Source organism: Anguilla rostrata, chromosome 11 (genome assembly GCF_018555375.3).
Source record: "Anguilla rostrata isolate EN2019 chromosome 11, ASM1855537v3, whole genome shotgun sequence".
Classification (NCBI taxonomy): Eukaryota; Metazoa; Chordata; class Actinopteri; order Anguilliformes; family Anguillidae; genus Anguilla; species Anguilla rostrata.
The window spans coordinates 958,970-978,209 of NC_057943.1; the positions used below are offsets into that span (position 1 = coordinate 958,970).

Here is a 19,240-nt window from a genome sequence, read left to right on the forward strand (position 1 = left end):
GGCCAGGACCAGGGACCACTGGCCTGCAGACCGTCTGGAATCTTCCACATGTGGAACCCAAGTCCAGACCTCTGAGACTGGCGCACAGGACTGCTTAATTTCTGAGATGCTGGAACTGCCCCCTCAGGCCTATACCACCTGCACCCATAACGCGTTTTAGACCTCCGAGTCTCTCACGAGTTAAAAACAAGTCCCCCGGACCTCTGCGACTAAGCCAGAGGGGGTACTGGTGCCAGGCATGGACTCTGAGATACAGGTATGATGCCCAGTAGTACCAAAGCATATGCATCACGTTATCATGGGCACATCATGCTCCTATACCACTTTTCCCCACTTTTCCAAACAAAACGTCCAAAACATTCCGGCTACAGGATTTGAAAATGAATGGAGCCAGATAAACTTCAAAATCCAAATCGTTTCAATAAAATGACCTTCCAACTGACTCATGTCATTTCCAGCACTGTTTGAAACTGGAAATATCACTCGCCACAACAAAATGCATAAGAATTCTTACATTTTTTAATGACTATTACACAACAATGTGGACAGCTGGTTGCAAACAATGCCTTGTGCAGCTTTTCACCCCAACTCAGAAGTGCAATCACTCGGAGTAAATAATGTGGAAATTCTTTAGCCTATGTCAATAACCAATATTTGGCTGACCGTAATGGTCAATGCCGACAGCGCCCTGCCAATATATCACAAATGTCTGACAACCACATAAACATTATTTAACTTTAAGAAAGTGTAACCTTAGCCTGCTAGGTTAGTAACACTGCCTAGCTAGCCAATGACGCATATACAAACATTTATAGTTAGCGAACATTAGCTTTTGACGAGGTATTTAACATTTGACAAGGTGCTACAAACTGAAGCACCGCAAATCTATAAATAAACGTAACTTCATATCATCGATTTGCTTTTAAACTGCACAGACAACATTAGCTAGCTGAGCTAGCCTGTTCTGAACAGACTCACCTCACTCTAGAAACGTCGCCCTTCCTGCAGCTTGTAAACAAATCGTAAGCGTCCATCTCCACAGTAATTTCAGATCTCTGAAATGCATTGAAACGGCCTGCCCGTCTGACAGGTACAAATTCAGTCCGTTATGAAACGGAATTGCTTGTTTTTATTGCAGTGGCTAGTTGAATAACTAGCTGTCTTGCTGTTATTTGCAAGTCTTCGGTGCAGCGCAAAGAAACAACAACAGCTCGGATCGTCAGAGTTGTCTCTATAAGGAAGTTCCTCCCACTTCCTGTATGATGTCAGCACTCATGAATTATTAAAATGAGAGTTCTCCGCTGATGTGAAGCATATTTTAATACTGCCGCGTTTCAATTTAAATAAGTAAATTATTGATTATCAATAATCAAATTATCAATTTCCATTAGTGATATTTCAGCAGGTGGGGTGACAATATAACACCATGTCTACGGAGTTTCCGTGTCCCTGTGCAAGCAAAACTTGCAACTTTTTGCACTAAAATAATTTTTTCAGGAAGCCGGGGCTAAGAGGGAAGTGTTGCTTCAGCACCAGCATAAAATAAAGCACAGAAATGTGGAAATGGCGGTCAAATCTGAGCAGGTGTGCCGTTTCAGAGCGCAGTGCGGCCACAGGAATGTGTGCACATGCGTGAGACGAGAGCTCGTGAACAAAGAGACGAAAACAGACAAACAGGAATTTGAAAGACAGCAGAACTGCGCCGGATATTTTACATTCTGAAGGTCTTAGGCCACCTATGCAAAAGTTCTTTTACCCCAGGTCGGAATGCTCACTGCAGCTCTGGAGCAGGTGATGTTCTGTCACCCGCAGCCATAGCTGCCCTCTGCGGTACAGAGGTCAGGTTCACACAGACACACGCAGAGTAAGACACGTCCTGTGCACCTCAACAGGCAGACAGACAAGACAAGTCCACTGTCATACCACACTATGGGGCCCATCCACACACTAGAACAGAGCCTTAACAGATACCAGACCATGGGGCCCATCCACACTCTGGAACAGAGCCTTAACAGATACCAGACCATGGGGCCCATCCACACTCTGGAACAGAGCCTTAACAGATACCAGAACATGGGGCCCATCCACACACTAGAACAGAGCCTTAACAGATACCAGACCATGGGGCCCATCCACACTCTGGAACAGAGCCTTAACAGATACCAGACCATGGGGCCCATCCAGACTCTGGAACAGAGCCTTAACAGATACCAAACCATGGGGCCCATCCACACTCTGGAACAGAGCCTTAATGGATACCAGACCATGGGCCCCCATCCACACACTAGAACAGAGCCTTAACCAATACCAGACCATGCGGCCCATCCACACTCTGGAACAGAGCCTTATCAGATACCTGACCATGGGGCCCATCCACACACTGGAACAGAGCCTTAACATATACCAGACCATAGGGCCCATCCACACTCTGGAACAGAGCCTTAACATATACCAGACCATAGGGCCCATCCACACACTGGAACAGAGCCTTAACAGATACCAGACCATAGGGCCCATCCACACTCTGGAACAGAGCCTTAACAGACACCGGACCATGGGACCCATCCATGCGCTAGGGCAGTATCTTGACAGGATGAATGATCCAACAACGCCTCGAAAATGATGCCTGACCTGTTACTTAACCCGCAGATGGCAGTATCTAACACTAGGTGGTAATAGTACACAGAATATTTCTAAGCAGGTGCAAACAGGTTCTGCTGCTCTTACCTGGCTCTTGCCCTTTGGTTTTACAAAATTCACGTTATGACTAAACATTTAAACATATAGCATCCCCAGGGCAAAGTTAAATCATTGCGCTTGTAGGAGTATAAATTCTATTCATAGCACTAATTAATTAATTAATGACTGACAACGCACGCACAGTTGCACACGTTTGCCAAATGGTTCCATACTAGCCGACTCCTGCTTAGCTTCTGCAATCGAACAGGACAAAACTTTATTAGCTATGCACTCTATAAACACATACAGCACATTGTCTGCTAAATATAAACCAATGAATGACAAGACACAGTTTATTGAACACGGTGAGGTAAATTGTCCTCTGCATTTGACTCATCCTAGTTAGAGAGAGAATGAGAGAGTGAGAGAAAGAGAGCGGGACAGTGAATGGGAGAGGGAGAGAGAAAGTGGGACAGAGAGAATGAGAGAGTGAGCGGGGAGAGAGAGAGTGAGAAAGAGGGGGAGTGAGAGAGGGAGAGAGAGAAAGTGGGACAGAGAGAATGAGAGAGTGAGGGGGGAGAGAGAGTGAGAGAGAGGCAAAGGGGACAGACAGGGAGACAGACAGACATGTAGCTGTATAGTATATGCGCAACCCTAATAATGGAGATCTACCGTCCGACAAGTATTCCCTCCAACCCTAACAAAGCACCCGCATTCAACAGCGTGTTGAGCTGCTAATCAGTAAAATTAGGTTTGAAATGAAAACCTACAGGCTGGCAGATCTCCATGATCAGGGTTGGGCAGCCCTGCATTTTTAAAATTACAATTGAACAATTTTATTATTCATTTTCTTATGTTATTGATAAGGACATGCTCAAAAAAATGTTTAAAACTAAAAATATAAAACAAAAATATTATTCATTAAAGAACCATGTTTTGTCTCCACTTGTTCAATTACTGAAGTCATTTCTGTGACCAGTGGTGTGTCCACTTTGAGCAGCAGTCCACTGTTCCACTGAAGTGAAATCTGAGCTCATTTTTTTTCCTGAGCCATTTGCATGTGCAGCATCTGAATCTGCAGTTTGAGTTTCTCTTGCTTTAGAAGCTGGTTTTTCTTCTTCAGCTCCAGGACTTCCTGGTACAGTTCCTCCGTGTGTGAGTCTGTGAGAGATTGTACATGATACAAATATGCATGTATCAGGCACGTCATTACAACTAAATGACACAATACATAACCAATCACATAAGCTAATGCACAAAAAAGTACATGACAAACCAATACACAGCTGAACCCACAATTACCCACACAATATACAAATTAATACAAAATGGAACACTCAGCACAATACACAGTACTGCAAATTACACACTAAATGAGTACATTATTAGTTTATTTATACTAAAGTCAAAAATGTGTATCTCAAGGCTGTTTACTTGAAGGTATTATTATTATTATTATAATTATTATTTTTATTATCATCTGCACCTCCTCCGGAATGTTGCTGCTCTGATCCACGTTTTCGCCCCTCCTGAGGGAGACTCTTCAGTTCCACCTCTACAGGGTAATGATCACTCACGTCCAGCGCCTGATTCAGTCATTAAAATATGGAATTAATCCAAACACACATCGCTACCATAGAGTCTAAAATCACACATCTCTATGGTACTCTAAAATCACACATCTTTACTGTAGAGTCTAAAATCACACATCTCTACCACAGAGTCTAAAATTACACATCTCTACTGTAGAGTCTAAAATCACACATCTCTATGGTACTCTAAAATCACACATCTCTATGGTAGTCTAAAATCACACATCTCTACCATAGAGACTGCAACCACACATCTGTACCATAGAGTCTGAAATCACACATCTGTACCATAGAGTCTAAACCATTTAAGACACATTGGACTGGAACATGCTGTAGTGAAGAAGGTAAATACAGGCGCAATCAGAGGCATGTTTCACTATAAATTTAAGAGTCTCACCATTTCCTCTGTCAGATTAAAAGCTTTTTGGAAGTTGAACGGTTGGGCTGAGTTCGGCACGATGGCATCCAGCATGTCATCTCCATACACCACTATCCTGCAAAGACAGTCAAGTCCATGAACAATGAAGGTTTGCAGCCCTTTCCACTGTTCTCCCGTAACGTTCCCCTTCTCTGTATTGCTGTGTCACCTGTCACATGGTTTTTCAGATCTAACCCCCCTCTCACCAGATTTTAAAAAATCACAAAATAATCACTGCTTGAAAACCCTGGTTTAGGCTTGAAGAAATTAAATGAAAGTATCGGAAAAAAAGATCGATCTTCTCTCGTTTCGGTTATTGTTGTTAGGGTTAGGGTTGACATTTATTGCTTTTGTGTTTCACGTGCTGAACCTTGACCTTGTACTGCACGGCGGTGATTGGTGCGTGGTATGGTGATGTCACCCCCACAGCCTCCACCTGTCGTAGGTGTGCTCGTTTCCTGTGTTGGCTGTGGTGTCCACGTCGTCCCGGATCAGCCAGTGGAAGTTCCTGTCGCTCCGAATTCGGATGGCCTGCATGCCCCTGCTGGAGACGTAGGCCCCGTCTGCGTTGAAGTCTCCCAAGATCATGATGTTCTGGAGAACAGCCATTTTGGTCAAGGTCCCATCACCATCATCATCATCACATCATCATCATCACATACTCAAACACCGTACAGAAGAATAGAACCCATAATGATGAGATCAGCAATTCAGACCCTCACCGTTTCCCTGGTGGGGTGTTGATAAGACAGCCAATCAGCAGCAAAGTCTTACAGCTTCCATGCGATCATGTGATGTATTTTTGTCAATCACATTGAATCTGCAAGGCCTTGCTGCTGATTGGCTGTCTTATCAACGGGAAATAGATATCAGGGGTGATGTTTTTTTTTCCAGAAGCATTTCATGGGGCCTCTGAAGTTTGGTCGAATGCTGTCACATCAGGGATGATTAAAGAAATAAAGACAAAGGAAAGCCCCTATGGTGCCGGGTGATAACTGTTAGTGAGCTTAACCCTGTGAACCCCACACAACTGTAAGTTTAAAAAACATTTTATAATTACCATTGCGCTATTAAAAAACATAACCGTCACACAATTACAAAATCACACTGAGGGCTATATCTCCAGCTACCATTCACGCAAGCAAGAGGTTTGCCGTAAATTATACGTTTTATTGTTTTGTACAGTAGTATGTATCACTGAAATATATATGAATATCTTTGTTGTTGCTGTTGTTCTCGTTAGCAATTTTCTTAAGCTATTTTGAGTACTTTCTTTAAATTTCTTTGCTGGCTAAGCAAAGCGTTGACCAGCTTGAAAAGCCACCTGGCTAGCTGTGACGTAAATAATGTTTGGAGCAGTATTATCTTTTTGTTAGCAAAATAATTATTTTGGTAGAAAAGCAGCATCGGAAATTCAGTGGATCCAGTGCCGTTTAAGAGATAAATGTCTAGGCCCATTCTATATTGTTTCCAATTCCTTAACCACTTATGTCACAGATGCACCTGTTCTGCACACAGCATTTTGATGTCACAGCTCCACAGGTTCCGCACATGGCACTGTGATGTCACAGTTGCACAGGTTCCACACACGGCACTGTGATGTCACAGTTGCACAGGTTCCACACACGGCACTGTGATGTCACAGCCAAGCTTACGTCAGTCTTCCATTTCCTCTTCACGGCCAGGAAGACGTCATACAGCTCGTCCAGCTCCCTCACCGAGTCCGAGGGCTTGGTGTGCACAGGGATCAGCACCAGGTCCTTCAGCACTGCACAGAAAGCCAGCATTGCTTCTCACTTCACACATCGCACTGCACACAACGCATTGCACATGGCGTTCAGCATGTGGAACACACTCCTGTCAAACCGAAGGTCCACCACTGCAGCCAGTTAAATGCCACGTCTAGGCAACCCACAGCTGCTGCATTTGTCCCAGTTGCACAAGACCATGGGACTGTGACAAAACGAGCCATGCTTGGCTGTGATTGGTCATGCCTGAAATGGTGACATAACCAGCTGTATGCTTGTTTGGGCTTGATTTCGGACAGACGTTGGTTTCAGTGTTTTCTCCTGTCTAGTAAAAATAACAAAAACAATGGGGAAAAAAAAGCGCAACCAGTTTTTCCACTCTTGGCTTTGTGTGCACCTCTGTCTGCTAAAAGCTCAGGGAGGAACAGCATGCGGCAGTACAAACACTGATCCAGTGAAGCACAACACTGCATCCAGTAAGTCCGGTGTGTTTTACCTGTTATCTAAATGGTAAATGGACTGCATTTATATAGCGCTTTTATCCAAAGTGCTTTACAATTGATGCCTCTCATTCACCCATTCACACACACACACTCACACACCAATGGTGAAAGGCTGCCATGCAAGGTACCAATCAACTCATTGGGAGCAATTAGGGGTTAGGTGTCTTGCTCAAATGGTAAATGGTAAATGGACTGCATTTATATAGCGCTTTTATCCAAAGCGCTTTACAATTGATGCCTCTCATTCGCAAGAGCAGTTAGGGGTTAGGGGTTAGGTGTCTTGCTCAAGGACACTTCGACACGCCCAGGGCGGGGTTTGAACTGGCAACCCTCCGACTGCCAGACAATCGGTCTTACCTCCTGAGCTATGTCGCTCAGGGAAACTTCGACACGCCCAGGGCGGGGGATCGAACCGGCAACTCTCCGACTGCCAGACGACCGCTCTTACCTCCTGAGCTATGTCGACTCACGTGTGGTAACCGTGTATGTTATATGTTACCTGTGATTGTTGTATGTTTCCTGTGATTGTCACCTGTATGTTTCTGGTTACCTGTGTGTGTTGTATGTTACCTGTGATTGTCACCTGTATGTTTCTGGTTACCTGTGTGTGTTGTATGTTTCCTGTGATTGTCACCTGTATGTTTCTGGTTACCTGTGTGTGTTGTATGTTACCTGTGATTGTCACCTGTATGTTTCTGGTTACCTGTGTGTGTTGTATGTTTCCTGTGATTGTCACCTGTATGTTTCTGGTTACCTGTGTGTGTTGTATGTTTCCTGTGATTGTCACCTGTATGTTTCTGGTTACCTGTGTGTGTTGTATGTTTCCTGTGCGTGTGGCGTGTTACCTGTTGCCATGGATCGGAAGCGCAGGATGTATGGCTCCCTTGCAAACACATCTTCATCCCCAGCCTGAGTGTCCTCATACTGATACGACCCCACAAGGCATACTGAGTCATCCCTGTGCACAGATAAGCAGAGCAGGACCCCACAAGGCTTACTGAGTCATCCCTGTGCACAGATAAGCAGAGCAGGACCCCACAAGGCTCACTGAGTCATCCCTGTGCACAGATAAGCAGAGCAGGACCCCACTATAGCACCACCATCAAATCCGAACAAGTCCAGACATTACCACTGTCGGTCTAAAAATGAGAACGTGTTATACGAGAGAGAGAGAGAGAGAGAGTGTGTGTGTGTGTGTGTGTGTGTGCATGTACGTATGCACGTGCATGTCTGTGTGTATGTGTCTGTGTCCATGTGTAGTGTGTGTGTGCTTGTACGCATGCATGTTCATACAGGTAAAACAATCCTTGGTAAGAATTAACAGAAGCTGTTGAGTTTACCACATAAAGAACCCACTACAGAGACACTCATGACAAACGAGGTTGTGTTTCGTGTCTTCACCTGTAGAGGAAGAGGAACTGCTCCTTGTAGCGTGTGCGGCCCAGACGGGTGCTAATTCTCAGGGTGTAATGGTGCTGGGTATTCACCCTGGAGAGCACAGCACAGGGCCCAGATCGTTACAGCGCATTACACTCCTCTCCTGTCCCTCACTGAACGTGCTGCACTTCACTGGAGCCACGCCGGACTCCCGCTCTGTGCTTCAATGTTCCAAACCAGGCTAAAGATTGAAATGTTTGGGATTAAGCTAAAATGCTAAAGGCTAAATACTGAAATGTTTGGGATTAAGCTAAAATGCTAAAGGCTAAAGACTGAAATGTTTGGGATTAAGCTGAAATGCTAAAGGCTAAAGACTGAAATGTTTGGGATTAAGCTGAAATGCTAAAGGCTAAAGACTGAAATGTTTGGGATTAAGCTAAAATGCTAAAGGCTAAATGACTGAAATGTTTGGGATTAAGCTGAAATGCTAAAGGCTAAAGACTGAAATGTTTGGGATTAAGCTAAAATGCTAAAGGCTAAATGACTGAAATGTTTGGGATTAAGCTGAAATGCTAAAGGCTAAAGACTGAAATGTTTGGGATTAAGCTAAAATGCTAAAGGCTAAAGACTGAAATGTTTGGGATTAAGCTAAAATGCTAAAGGCTAAATGACTGAAATGTTTGGGATTAAGCTGAAATGCTAAAGGCTAAAGACTGAAATGTTTGGGATTAAGCTAAAATGCTAAAGGCTAAAGACTGAAATGTTTGGGATTAAGCTGAAATGCTAAAGGCTAAAGACTGAAATGTTTGGGATTAAGCTGAAATGCTAAAGGCTAAAGACTGAAATGTTTGGATTAAGCTGAAATGCTAAAGGCTAAAGACTGAAATGTTTGGGATTAAGCTAAAATGCTAAAGGCTAAATGACTGAAATGTTTGGGATTAAGCTGAAATGCTAAAGGCTAAAGACTGAAATGTTTGGGATTAAGCTAAATGCTAAAGGCTAAAGACTGAAATGTTTGGGATTAAGCTAAAATGCTAAAGACTAAATGACTGAAATGTTTGGGATTAAGCTGAAATGCTAAAGGCTAAAGACTGAAATGTTTGGGATTAAGCTAAAATGCTAAAGGCTAAAGACTGAAATGTTTGGGATTAAGCTGAAATGCTAAAGGCTAAAGACTGAAATGTTTGGGAACACTGAAGCCTCATCTGAACTGGAAACGGTTTACTCTGGGTCTTATATTAATTATTTTTTATTTGTGCACCTTTTAACTGAAGCTGAAAAAGAGAACACTTTAAAACTTCCAAAATCGGCTGTCCTGCCTTGATATGAAACTAAACTGTCCATCAGAGTCCACAAGGCAACATTTTGTATTAAGCAGTCAAAATGAGTTAATTACATTGCAATTACTGTTGTTTTATTACTGTGTGTCAAAATATTTAATATAGAACACTAGGTACTTGGATATTTACATGTTATATCTTTATTTCCTCATTCCTAGCCCTAACCATGGTAATAACCCATAAGATCTAATCCTCTAATTGAATCCTTGCTTTGATTTGAGAAATTTGAGAAATTTACAACCAACCCTTGTTACAACTGAACTCATCCACGTCCTGTGCAGCCCAGGTCACATCACTAATTACCTGCGCAGTCATTACCTGTTGAGTTCCGCCAGGAAGCGCTCCACGGAAGCCCCGCTCACATCCACCACCTCCAGAATCACTATGATGTCATAGCGGGACACAATCTGTGGCGGGGGAGAGACGTGGAATACTCTGGAGTTCTGTGGGTGTGATGTCATCCCTAACCAATCACGTACTGTTGATCAGCTGATACTCTGATATGATTTCAAGCCGAGCCTCAGAGGACAGGACGGCACGACCACGCCACTGCTGTGGGCATTCCAGCTGCACTCCACACACCACGCCACTGCTGTGGGCGTCCCAGCTGCACTCCACACACCACGCACACATGTACTTCAGCGAAGGCCTTTTACCTTGATCAGCGTAGACAGGACGTTTGGGTCTGAGATTTTCCTCAAGCCAAACCTCTGAACGTTAAAGGACGCAATCTTCATGGCTGCTGAAACAAAGATGAACATGGCCACTGTGTACCTGTTTCAGTTTCCTTCAGAGAGAGAATATCCCAACACCTGCAGCACAGCCATCCTGTACCTGCAGCACAAACATTCTGTACCCCAACACCTGCAGCACAGCCATCCTGTACCCCAATACCTGCAGCACAGCCATCCTGTACCTGCAGCACAAACATTCTGTACCCCAACACCTGCAGCACAGCCATCCTGTACCCCAACACCTGCAGAACAAACATTCTGTACCCCAACACCTGCAGCACAAACATTCTGTACCCCAACACCTGCAGCACAGCCATCCTGTACCCCAACACCTGCAGAACAAACATTCTGTACCCCAACACCTGCAGCACAGCCATCCTGTACCCCAACACCTGCAGAACAAACATTCTGTACACCAACACCTGCAGCACAAACATTCTGTAGCCCAGAACAAAACATCCACACTGGCCCTTCCATGTCCCACAAATCCACCATCTGTCCCATGAACACTACAGTTCAGAGTTCGGAACTTTTTAGGAATCAAAAACAAAATTAATTCAACTGAAAGTTACATTTTATAGCTACTTCTGTGGCTGATTGATCACTCTTTTGACGTAAATGTGTTCCAGCGATCTCACTGCAACACAGTTCCCAGGCTTGTACCATAATCATCTGTTGACTTGACGCCAACAAGTAACAGCCTGTCTCCCATATTAAAATACATTACTGTGAGACTGTGGGGTTTGAAGGGTTGCACCCAGGTCAGGAAAGCATGAGTCATTAGAACAGAGATCTTACCTTGCAACTCAGGTATGGATTCAGCTTCTTAAATCAGAAGTGGAGCTTCAATGACTTGTGAAAAATACTCACACTGCAACGTTTGAAGAAGTAAAGTCAGTTCAAGGACAAAAGGTACAATTTAACTGATCTACATATAAAATTTTACCCCTTTACTAATGACAATATTCAGATCAGACATACAGTCAGTGAGCTCCGTAATGTTCAGGACAAAGACATATTTTTTCTTTCTTGATCTGTAACCACACAATTCACACATTCTCAGTTTATATAAGGGACGAATACATTTTGGTTTCACCATGTAGAAACAGCACTTTTTATATCTCCCCCACCCCCCTAAATGGCTTCACAGCTGAAAATGGCTAATCAATTTCTGATTAGGCATGTGTAGCGTACAATTACTCCCTTAATGCAGGTATAACAGAGCTTTCAGTATCTACTTTTGATTCTAGGTTTTAATTTGCCTCTGGAGTCTGGTATTGCTCTTTGTCAACATGAGGACCAGAGTTGTGCCAGTGAAAGTCAAAGTGGCTATTATGGGGCTGAGAAATAAGAAAAACAGTCAGTGACATCGGCCAAACCTTAGACTTCCCAGAATCGATTGTTTGCAACATTAAGAAGAAAAAAGCACTGGTGCATTCAGTAATCACAAAGGTCTTGATAGGCCAAGGAATGTGTAGTTGATGCAAACCACTGGTTAGCTGTACAAACAGGATGTCCAGGTTACAGTTTGCTAAGAAGTGCCTAAAAGAGCCTGCAGAGTTATACAGTCCAGACCTGGCAGAGCATCACCAGAGTAGATACTCAGTCCCTGGTGATGTCTATGGGTCTGCTAAATGCCTGTAATGCCTGTAATGGGTCACAGTCTTCAAGCAGTCATGGCATGGCGGGAAAGCGCTGGTGCCCTGACATGGAGGGCTTTGTATAAAAAGTGCTGCAATTTCTACATGGTGAAACTAGCCTGTATTAAAATACCTTTAAATAAAAGCTGAGAACATGGACATGAACCGTATGTGATTTAAAAAAATTTTATTACAAATATTAAATTGCGGAGTACAGAGCCAAATCAAGAATAAAATATGTCTTTGTCACAAACCTTATGGAGCTCACTGTATATCAATATCCATGAGAATATCAGAAAGCAAGCACATCACAATGTGTATAATCACCACTGTACTATCCAACTGTACTATTACCTCAAAATCAAAAATGCCAAGCTCCCAATCGCTGTTCTTAAATCTTGATTTCAGAACGTTCAACACTGCCAGTTCTAAAGATTAAAGGCGCAGTGCTTACTAGATGTCAAACTTTACTTAAAGAAATAAGGATTTAAAGCAATGGGTGTCCTACCTGGGAATCGAACCTGCAACGGTCAGGTCACCAGCTCCCTAACTGCACACCCCACTGCCGCCCCTGAATCCTGGCCCCCACCTCTCACAGCGTCTCAGGTGAAAGCTTCTTTTTCTGAGCCTCCCCTGTCTTATTTACCTGTCTGAAACACACCCAGGTAACAGTTACCCTGGAATGTGCGCTGAGAGCGTGTTTAACAGCATCACATACTGTAACCCCACAGAACCTCCCCACTCAGCCGCCCCACCGGTCTCTGATGGAGGTAGAGTAAATAACCCAAAACCTGGCAAACAGGTATGACTGTGCTGTAACGCAGTGTATTCGCTTTGTGTTTCTGTGCCTCACTCACACTGACCTGAGGAAAGAACGGGGCCTTCTCTGAAGGACAACAAACCAAAATGCCTGAATCCTAAAATCTTGGAACAAATGTCAGCTCAGATGTGTTTCTAATTACTGAATCTGAGTTTCATCAAAATCATCAAATTAATGGTGGAGTTACCATGTCTTGTCAATCACTGACTTTCTGAATCGATCAATACACCTTGTTCCCCACAAAAAAAGAAAAACTACCAAAAACAAAACAAAAGCAGTAAAATTATATCAAATCAAAGAGTCTGTGATAGCACAATACAGTTCTGTTGACTTCAGGGTCCAGGAACGTGATCGCTCTCCCTGTCTACGTCCCCCAGTGCTGGGGTCACACTGTAATGGTCACATGGGGTAAAGATGAAAACTCCAAACTGAGAACATAAATCACCTGAAATGAGCAAGAACCAAAAATCTAACGAGACTGACGAACTCCTCAGGAGCCGCCTGGGAGCGTGAGAGGCTGGGAGTGTGTGAGGCTGGGGGCGTGTGAGGCTGGGGGGAGCCTGTGAGGCTGGGAGCGTGTGAGGCTGGGGGGAGCGTGTGAGGCTGGGAGTGTGTGAGGCTGGAGGCGTGTGAGGCTGGGGGCAGCCTGTGAGGCTGGGAGCGTGTGAGACTGGGAGTGTGTGAGGCTGGGAGTGTGTGAGACTGGGAGTGTGTGAGGCTGGGGGGAGCATGTGAGGCTGGGAGCGCTGGGGGCGTGTGAGGCTGGGAGCGCTGGGAGCGTGTGAGGCTGGGAGCATGTGAGGCTGGGAGTGTGTGAGGCTGGGGGAGTGTGTGAGGCTGGGGGCGTGTGAGGCTGGGAACGCTGGGGGCGTGTGAGGGTGTGAGTGTGTGAGGCTGGGAGTGTGTGAGGCTGGGGGAGTGTGTGAGGCTGGGGGAGGTGTGAGGCTGGGGAGCATGTGGAGGCTGGGAGCGTGTGAGGCTGGGGGAGCGTGTGAGGCTGGGAGCGCTGGGAGTGTGTGAGGCTGGGGGAGTGTGTGAGGCTGGGAGCGTGTGAGGCTGGGAGTGTGTGAGGCTGAGGGGAGCGTGTGAGGCTGGGAGCGCTGGGAGTGTGTGAGGCTGAGGGGAGTGTGTGAGGCTGGGAGCGTGTGAGGCTGAGGGGAGCGTGTGAGGCTGGGAGTGTGTGAGGCTGGGGGGAGCTGTGAGGCTGGGAGCGTGTGAAGCTGGGAGTGTGGGAGCGTGTGAGGCTGGGAGTGTGTGAGGCTGGGGGGAGCGTGTGAGGCTGGGAGCTGGGGCTGGGAGTGTGTGAGGCTGAGGGGAGTGTGTGAGGCTGGGACGCGTGAGCTGAGCTGGGGCGTGTGAGGCTGGGGAGCGTGTGAGGCTGGGGGAGTGTGTGGCTGGGGGAGTGTGTGAGGCTGGGGGGAGCGGTGAGGCTGGGGGCGGGATGTGAGGCTGGGGGCGTGTGAAGCTGGGGGGAGTGTGTGAGGCTGGGAGCGTGTGAGGCTGGGAGAGATCAGGAGCCTTTCACCACACGCAGCTTCAGAGCAGAGCAGAGGCACAAGCTCTGCACTGTACAAAAACAACAACCAAGCCCACCTTGAAAAACCAAGCGTGACACAAAACATTTCACAGGAGAGAGTCACCTCACACACACACACACACACACACACAAAGTATTCCACACAGGAGAGAGTGACCAACCGCACACACACACACACACACACACAAAGCATTCCACACGAGAGAGAGTCACCTCACACTAGGGAGTGTACAGCTCGGTTTGTACAAGGTGGTCACACAGAATGCAGGCTTATTCAGATAGTATTCTGTAGTTTAAAAACAAAAACCTGTCGAGCAGGAGAGCAGGAGTCTGTGAGTGAACCCGTACCTCAGCGTGTGGTCCCCCAACACCCACCCTACACTGAGCACCCACCCCAAACTGACCACCCACTCCAAACTCAACACCCTCCCCAAACTGAGCACCCACCCAAAACTGACACCCACCCCAAACTGAACACCCTCCCCAAACTCAACACCCACCCCAAACTGTCCACCCACCCCAAACTGAACACCCACCCAAACTGAGCACCCACCCCAAACTGTGCACCCACCCCAAACTGAGCACCCCCCCAAACTGAACACCATCCCCAAACTGAGCACCCACTCCAAACTTAACACCCACCCCAAACTGACCACCCACCCCAAACTGACCACCCACCCCAAACTGTGCACCCACCCCAAACTGAGCACCCACTCCAAACTCAACACCCTCCCCAAACTGAACACCCACCCCAAACTGAATGCTCCAATCGGCTCCTTCACATTCTCCAGCACCAAGCAGCGTTAGCCCATAGAAACCAGAAACCGGCAAACACGCCACCACCTCAGCACCTTACTTCCTGTGAATAAGCCCAGTGCTCTCAGACTGCAGAGGACACTGTGGTTACTTCCTGTGAATAAGCCCAGTGCTCTCAGACAGCAGAGGGCACTGTGGTTACTTCCTGTGAATAAGCCCAGTGCTCTCAGACAGCAGAGGGCACTGCGGTTACTTCCTGTGAATAAGCCCAGTGCTCTCAGACAGCAGAGGGCACTGTGGTTACTTCCTGTGAATAAGCCCAGTGCTTTCTGGCAGCAGGTGGCGCTGTGGTGTCTTCCTGTGAATAAGCCCAGTGTTCTCAGACTGCTGGTGGACACTGTGACCCTCAGTCACCTTAGTGATCAGTGGACATTCACACCCTTGAGAAGCACCTGAGACAGGTGGAGGTAAAGATGACACATTTCTAATGTGATTATTTCATACAATGGTGGAACAGAGCTGAGCAGGAGAGGGGTGCTCTGTGAAGGAGGGGAGCTTGGAGTACACCCATACTGCTCCAGAACACATTCCGGGCCTGACTCAGGTGTGCACATACCTGTCTCACCTGTCTCAGGTGTATTGCCTGTTTTTTTCTACTGTAGTACAAATATTTTAGAACCAAAGTCATGAACTGCTCAGTTACAAAATACAGCAATTACCCCACCTAATGCTGAAAATATGTATGCTATATCTTAAAATAACCTTTAACCCATTTACTTCCTAATAATTCTACATTCTTAATTTTCATGTTGTGCCTACTATGGAATCTAACATGCCAGGTTTTGTAAGAGTATGAGTTATGAATGGAACCCCTAGTGCTGCTATTGGTTGTGAGCCTGATGATTTGCAGCACTGTTTGTTGCCTAAATCTGCATGTGTGCATTTACGAGAGATAATCTGGACCAGAACCTCAGTTAAATGCCTAAATGAATGGAAATATAGCATCATATTGTATGAAGATTGTACCGATTGTGTGTGTGTCTGTGTGTTAAAGGTGATTTTCTTTAAATGTCTCATATTAAAGTCTGCAGTAATTGTTTAAATAAACACAGAAATTCCTTTAATCTATTTCCTTTCTTAAAACCACAGACATAACGAGCCCCTGCAGTATTTTAACAGTTCTCTGTGTTTATTTTCTTTATTTAGGGTATCAGATCTAATGCAGTTGTGCACATGGAATTTTACAACTTCAGTGTCAGTACCTGAGGGCTCAGGTACTCTCAGACTGAATTGGCAGGTCCTCCCGGTTACCTGGGAGACATTTTAAATCAGCGTGACAATAGATACACCCTCAGGACAGCAGAAAGCACATGAAGTTCCAAGCGTATGAAAGGAACTAGGGAACACTTTTTCCCTTTTATTCCTTTATTAAGCTCCGCCTGATTTTAACATATGTAAGTAATTAATAACAACAGATCGGCTGCCTGAAACAAATGGTTTAAAACTTGTATCCCCAAAATCAACCTACGTGATCTAATACCGATTTTATTGATACAGAAAATCTCATTTCATTTTCTATTTTTATCTTTCTGCTTTTACTGATGTGATTCATTTTTGTTGTTGTTGTTGGTTTCTTACTGGTTTCATTACATTTGTAAGCTTGTAGAAAAATCAATTGTACATTTGTACCTTTTTACATTTATTTTAACCTGGCTCTAATACTGGTTTTTAATAATGTAATTATTTTTTCCAGGCCTAATGTCAGTACTCTACATTGGGTGCGTGTGTGTGCACTATACAGAACCACTAGGAGATCATTTCAAGGGTTTTTTATCCTGAACTGAATTTGCAAAAAAAAGAAATTATATTAATATATGTCCCTTTCTTGCACCCCCCCACACACACACACACACACACAAATTAAGTATATTTTAGAAACACGCGTAAAAAATAACAAAGGCTCCCTAACAGGTAAAATGACTCCTTCCAGTTCTTCTCCTGTGATGTGTGTGGAGTGGAGGTGATTAAGGAAGATTGTTCTGTCAGTATTATTCTAGGCAGTGTAGTAATACCGGTGATAATGCTGATGTTCTTCACTGTGCCGCTCTTATACAGCATAAATGTTCCTCATGTGTAAGAGTTGTTGACGTAGCTCTACTCTGGGTGGCTAGCACAGCTCGCTTTGTACTTTTTCTTCAGATCAGTCCACTTTTTTTGGGCAATCGTGCGTTTTTTCATTTTTGTCTCCCACAAGCACCGATTGATGAAACTAGCACGGGCAGAATCCGCTGCCCATTTCTGCAGCTGCATGTTTATAATCAGGGTGGAGGGGGGGGGTGTTTCCCAGCAGGCATGTTTTCATGCAGCTTAACAGCGTAGACACAGGTGTGAATCTCAGTTGAGAGTGAGCGTGTCTCAGGTGAGAGTGTGTAAATCTCAAGTGAGAGTGAGTGTGTCTCACGTGAGAGTCAGCTTGTCTCAGGTGAGAGTGAGTGAATCTCAGGTGAGAGTGAACATGCTCGGTGAGATGGCTGTCTCAGGTGAGAGTGAGCGTGTCTCAGGTGTCAGGTAGAGTGAGCGTGTCTCAGGTGAGAGTGAGTGAATCTCAGGTGAGAGTGAACATGTCTCAGGTGAGAGTGAGTGAATCTCAGGTGAGAGTGAACATGTCTCAGGTGAGAGTGAGTGAATCTCAGGTGAGAGTGAGCTTGTCTCAGGTGAGAGTGAGCGTGTCTCAGGTGAGAGTGAGCGTGTCTCAGGTGAGAGTGAGTGAATCTCAGGTGAGAGTGAGTGAATCTCAGGTGAGAGTGAGCGTGTCTCAGGTGAGAGTGAGCGTGTCTCAGGTGAGAGTGAGCGTGTCTCAGGTGAGAGTGAGCTTGTCTCAGGTGAGAGTGAGCGTGTCTCAGGTGAGAGTGAGTGAATCTCAGGTGAGAGTGAGCGTGTCTCAGGTGAGAGTGAGCTTGTCTCAGGTGAGAGTGAGCGTGTCTCAGGTGAGAGTGAGCTGTTCAGGTGAGTGGCGTGTCCAGGTGAGAGTGAGCTGTCTAGGTGGTGATGAACTCAGGTGATGAGTGAATTCGGGTGAGGACGCGTCTCAGAGCCGTTTGAGTCCTGCACAGACTGGAGTGTGTATAAAGCGCTCAGGCTCCTCCAGCCAGCATCAGCCCCCGTTCACTGAAATGTCCCCTGCATGGAGGCGCAGTAACAACTTTAACCACCAGAGGGTGTAGAGGGCATATCACTGGATCCGTGTGATGGGAACCACACAATGCGTTGCTTGCATAGTTAAATGTCGTCTTGAATGAATGAATGAATGAATGAATTATTATTATTTCATTTATATAGCTCTTTTCCAAATGCTCAAAGTACTTTACAGTGATGAGTGGGAACTCACCTGACCACCAATGTGTAGCACCCATCTGGGTGATGCACGGCAGCCATTTTGTGCCAGAACGCTCACCACACATTAGCTAAGGTGGAGAGGGAGAGAACATTTTTTTAGCCAATTAAATCAATTAAATGACTCTGTCACAAGTTTACAGTAATGTGCAATTACCGATTAGCCAGAGGATATAAACCCTTCCTCTCTCATCGATCCTATAGAGAGACTGGCTGACTATTCTCCAACAAAAAGATAAATAAAAAATTATAAGTTGGGGGAACTGTCAACTCAAAAGTAGTTTGTCTTGGATTAATAAATAAAAAAATAAAAGTTACTTTAGAAAAGGTATCCACTCATTCATTCATGTTTGCATTTGCATACTCTTTGCAGTTGAGTTGAGCTTGGCTTAAAACACCAATACTCGTATTAATGTACCACCAGTTAATCCAGCAGAACCTCAGAAAACAAGAAAATGCCTTTTCTACATTCTGCTCTGGGGCCCCTATTCGGTGTGAATAGGTTAAAAGCATGCGGATGGACCGGAGTTTCAGGTCAGAGTAATTGCAGGTTATGTTAAAAATGTGAAAGAGAGTGAGAGCGGACCCTAATGAGATCAGATTTGGGACCGGAGACACAGTGACAGGCTCAGGGATCTGGGCCCAGTGACAGGCTCAGGGATCTGGGCCCAGTGACAGGTGTTCAGCCAGTTGTGTTTCCCTT

The 19,240-nt window shown here is 45.3% G+C and overlaps 2 protein-coding genes across 4 annotated transcripts in view; both read right to left on the reverse strand.

Moving 5' to 3' along the window:
* abtb1 (ankyrin repeat and BTB (POZ) domain containing 1) overlaps window positions 1-1,247 on the reverse strand; it is an 8,663-nt gene extending 7,416 nt beyond the window's left edge. For both annotated transcript variants that reach the window (XM_064300373.1, XM_064300371.1), the window contains exon 1: window positions 979-1,247. Coding sequence is in view for 1 of the 2 variants with exons in the window: in XM_064300371.1 (XP_064156441.1) it covers window positions 979-1,034 (56 nt within the window). In the remaining variant the exon portion in view is untranslated. The remainder of the gene's footprint in view (window positions 1-978) is intronic.
* A 1,679-nt stretch (window positions 1,248-2,926) lies between these two features.
* Window positions 2,927-12,756, reverse strand: LOC135235145 (deoxyribonuclease-1-like). Of its 2 annotated transcripts, none has more exons than XM_064300377.1 (11): window positions 12,540-12,756; window positions 11,190-11,262; window positions 10,314-10,396; window positions 9,976-10,064; window positions 8,342-8,428; window positions 7,786-7,898; window positions 6,345-6,457; window positions 5,126-5,283; window positions 4,669-4,765; window positions 4,166-4,265; window positions 2,927-3,840 (listed from the first exon to the last, which is right to left on the reverse strand). In XM_064300377.1, the coding sequence occupies exons 3-11, from the start codon at window positions 10,392-10,394 to the stop codon at window positions 3,713-3,715; spliced, it is 966 nt and encodes a 321-aa protein (XP_064156447.1). In that variant the 5' UTR covers window positions 10,395-10,396; window positions 11,190-11,262; window positions 12,540-12,756; the 3' UTR covers window positions 2,927-3,712. The 2 variants fall into 2 exon arrangements, with proteins under 2 accessions (XP_064156447.1, XP_064156448.1); XM_064300378.1 differs by having other exon boundaries at window positions 10,314-10,399.
* Window positions 12,757-19,240: the final 6,484 nt, after the last annotated feature.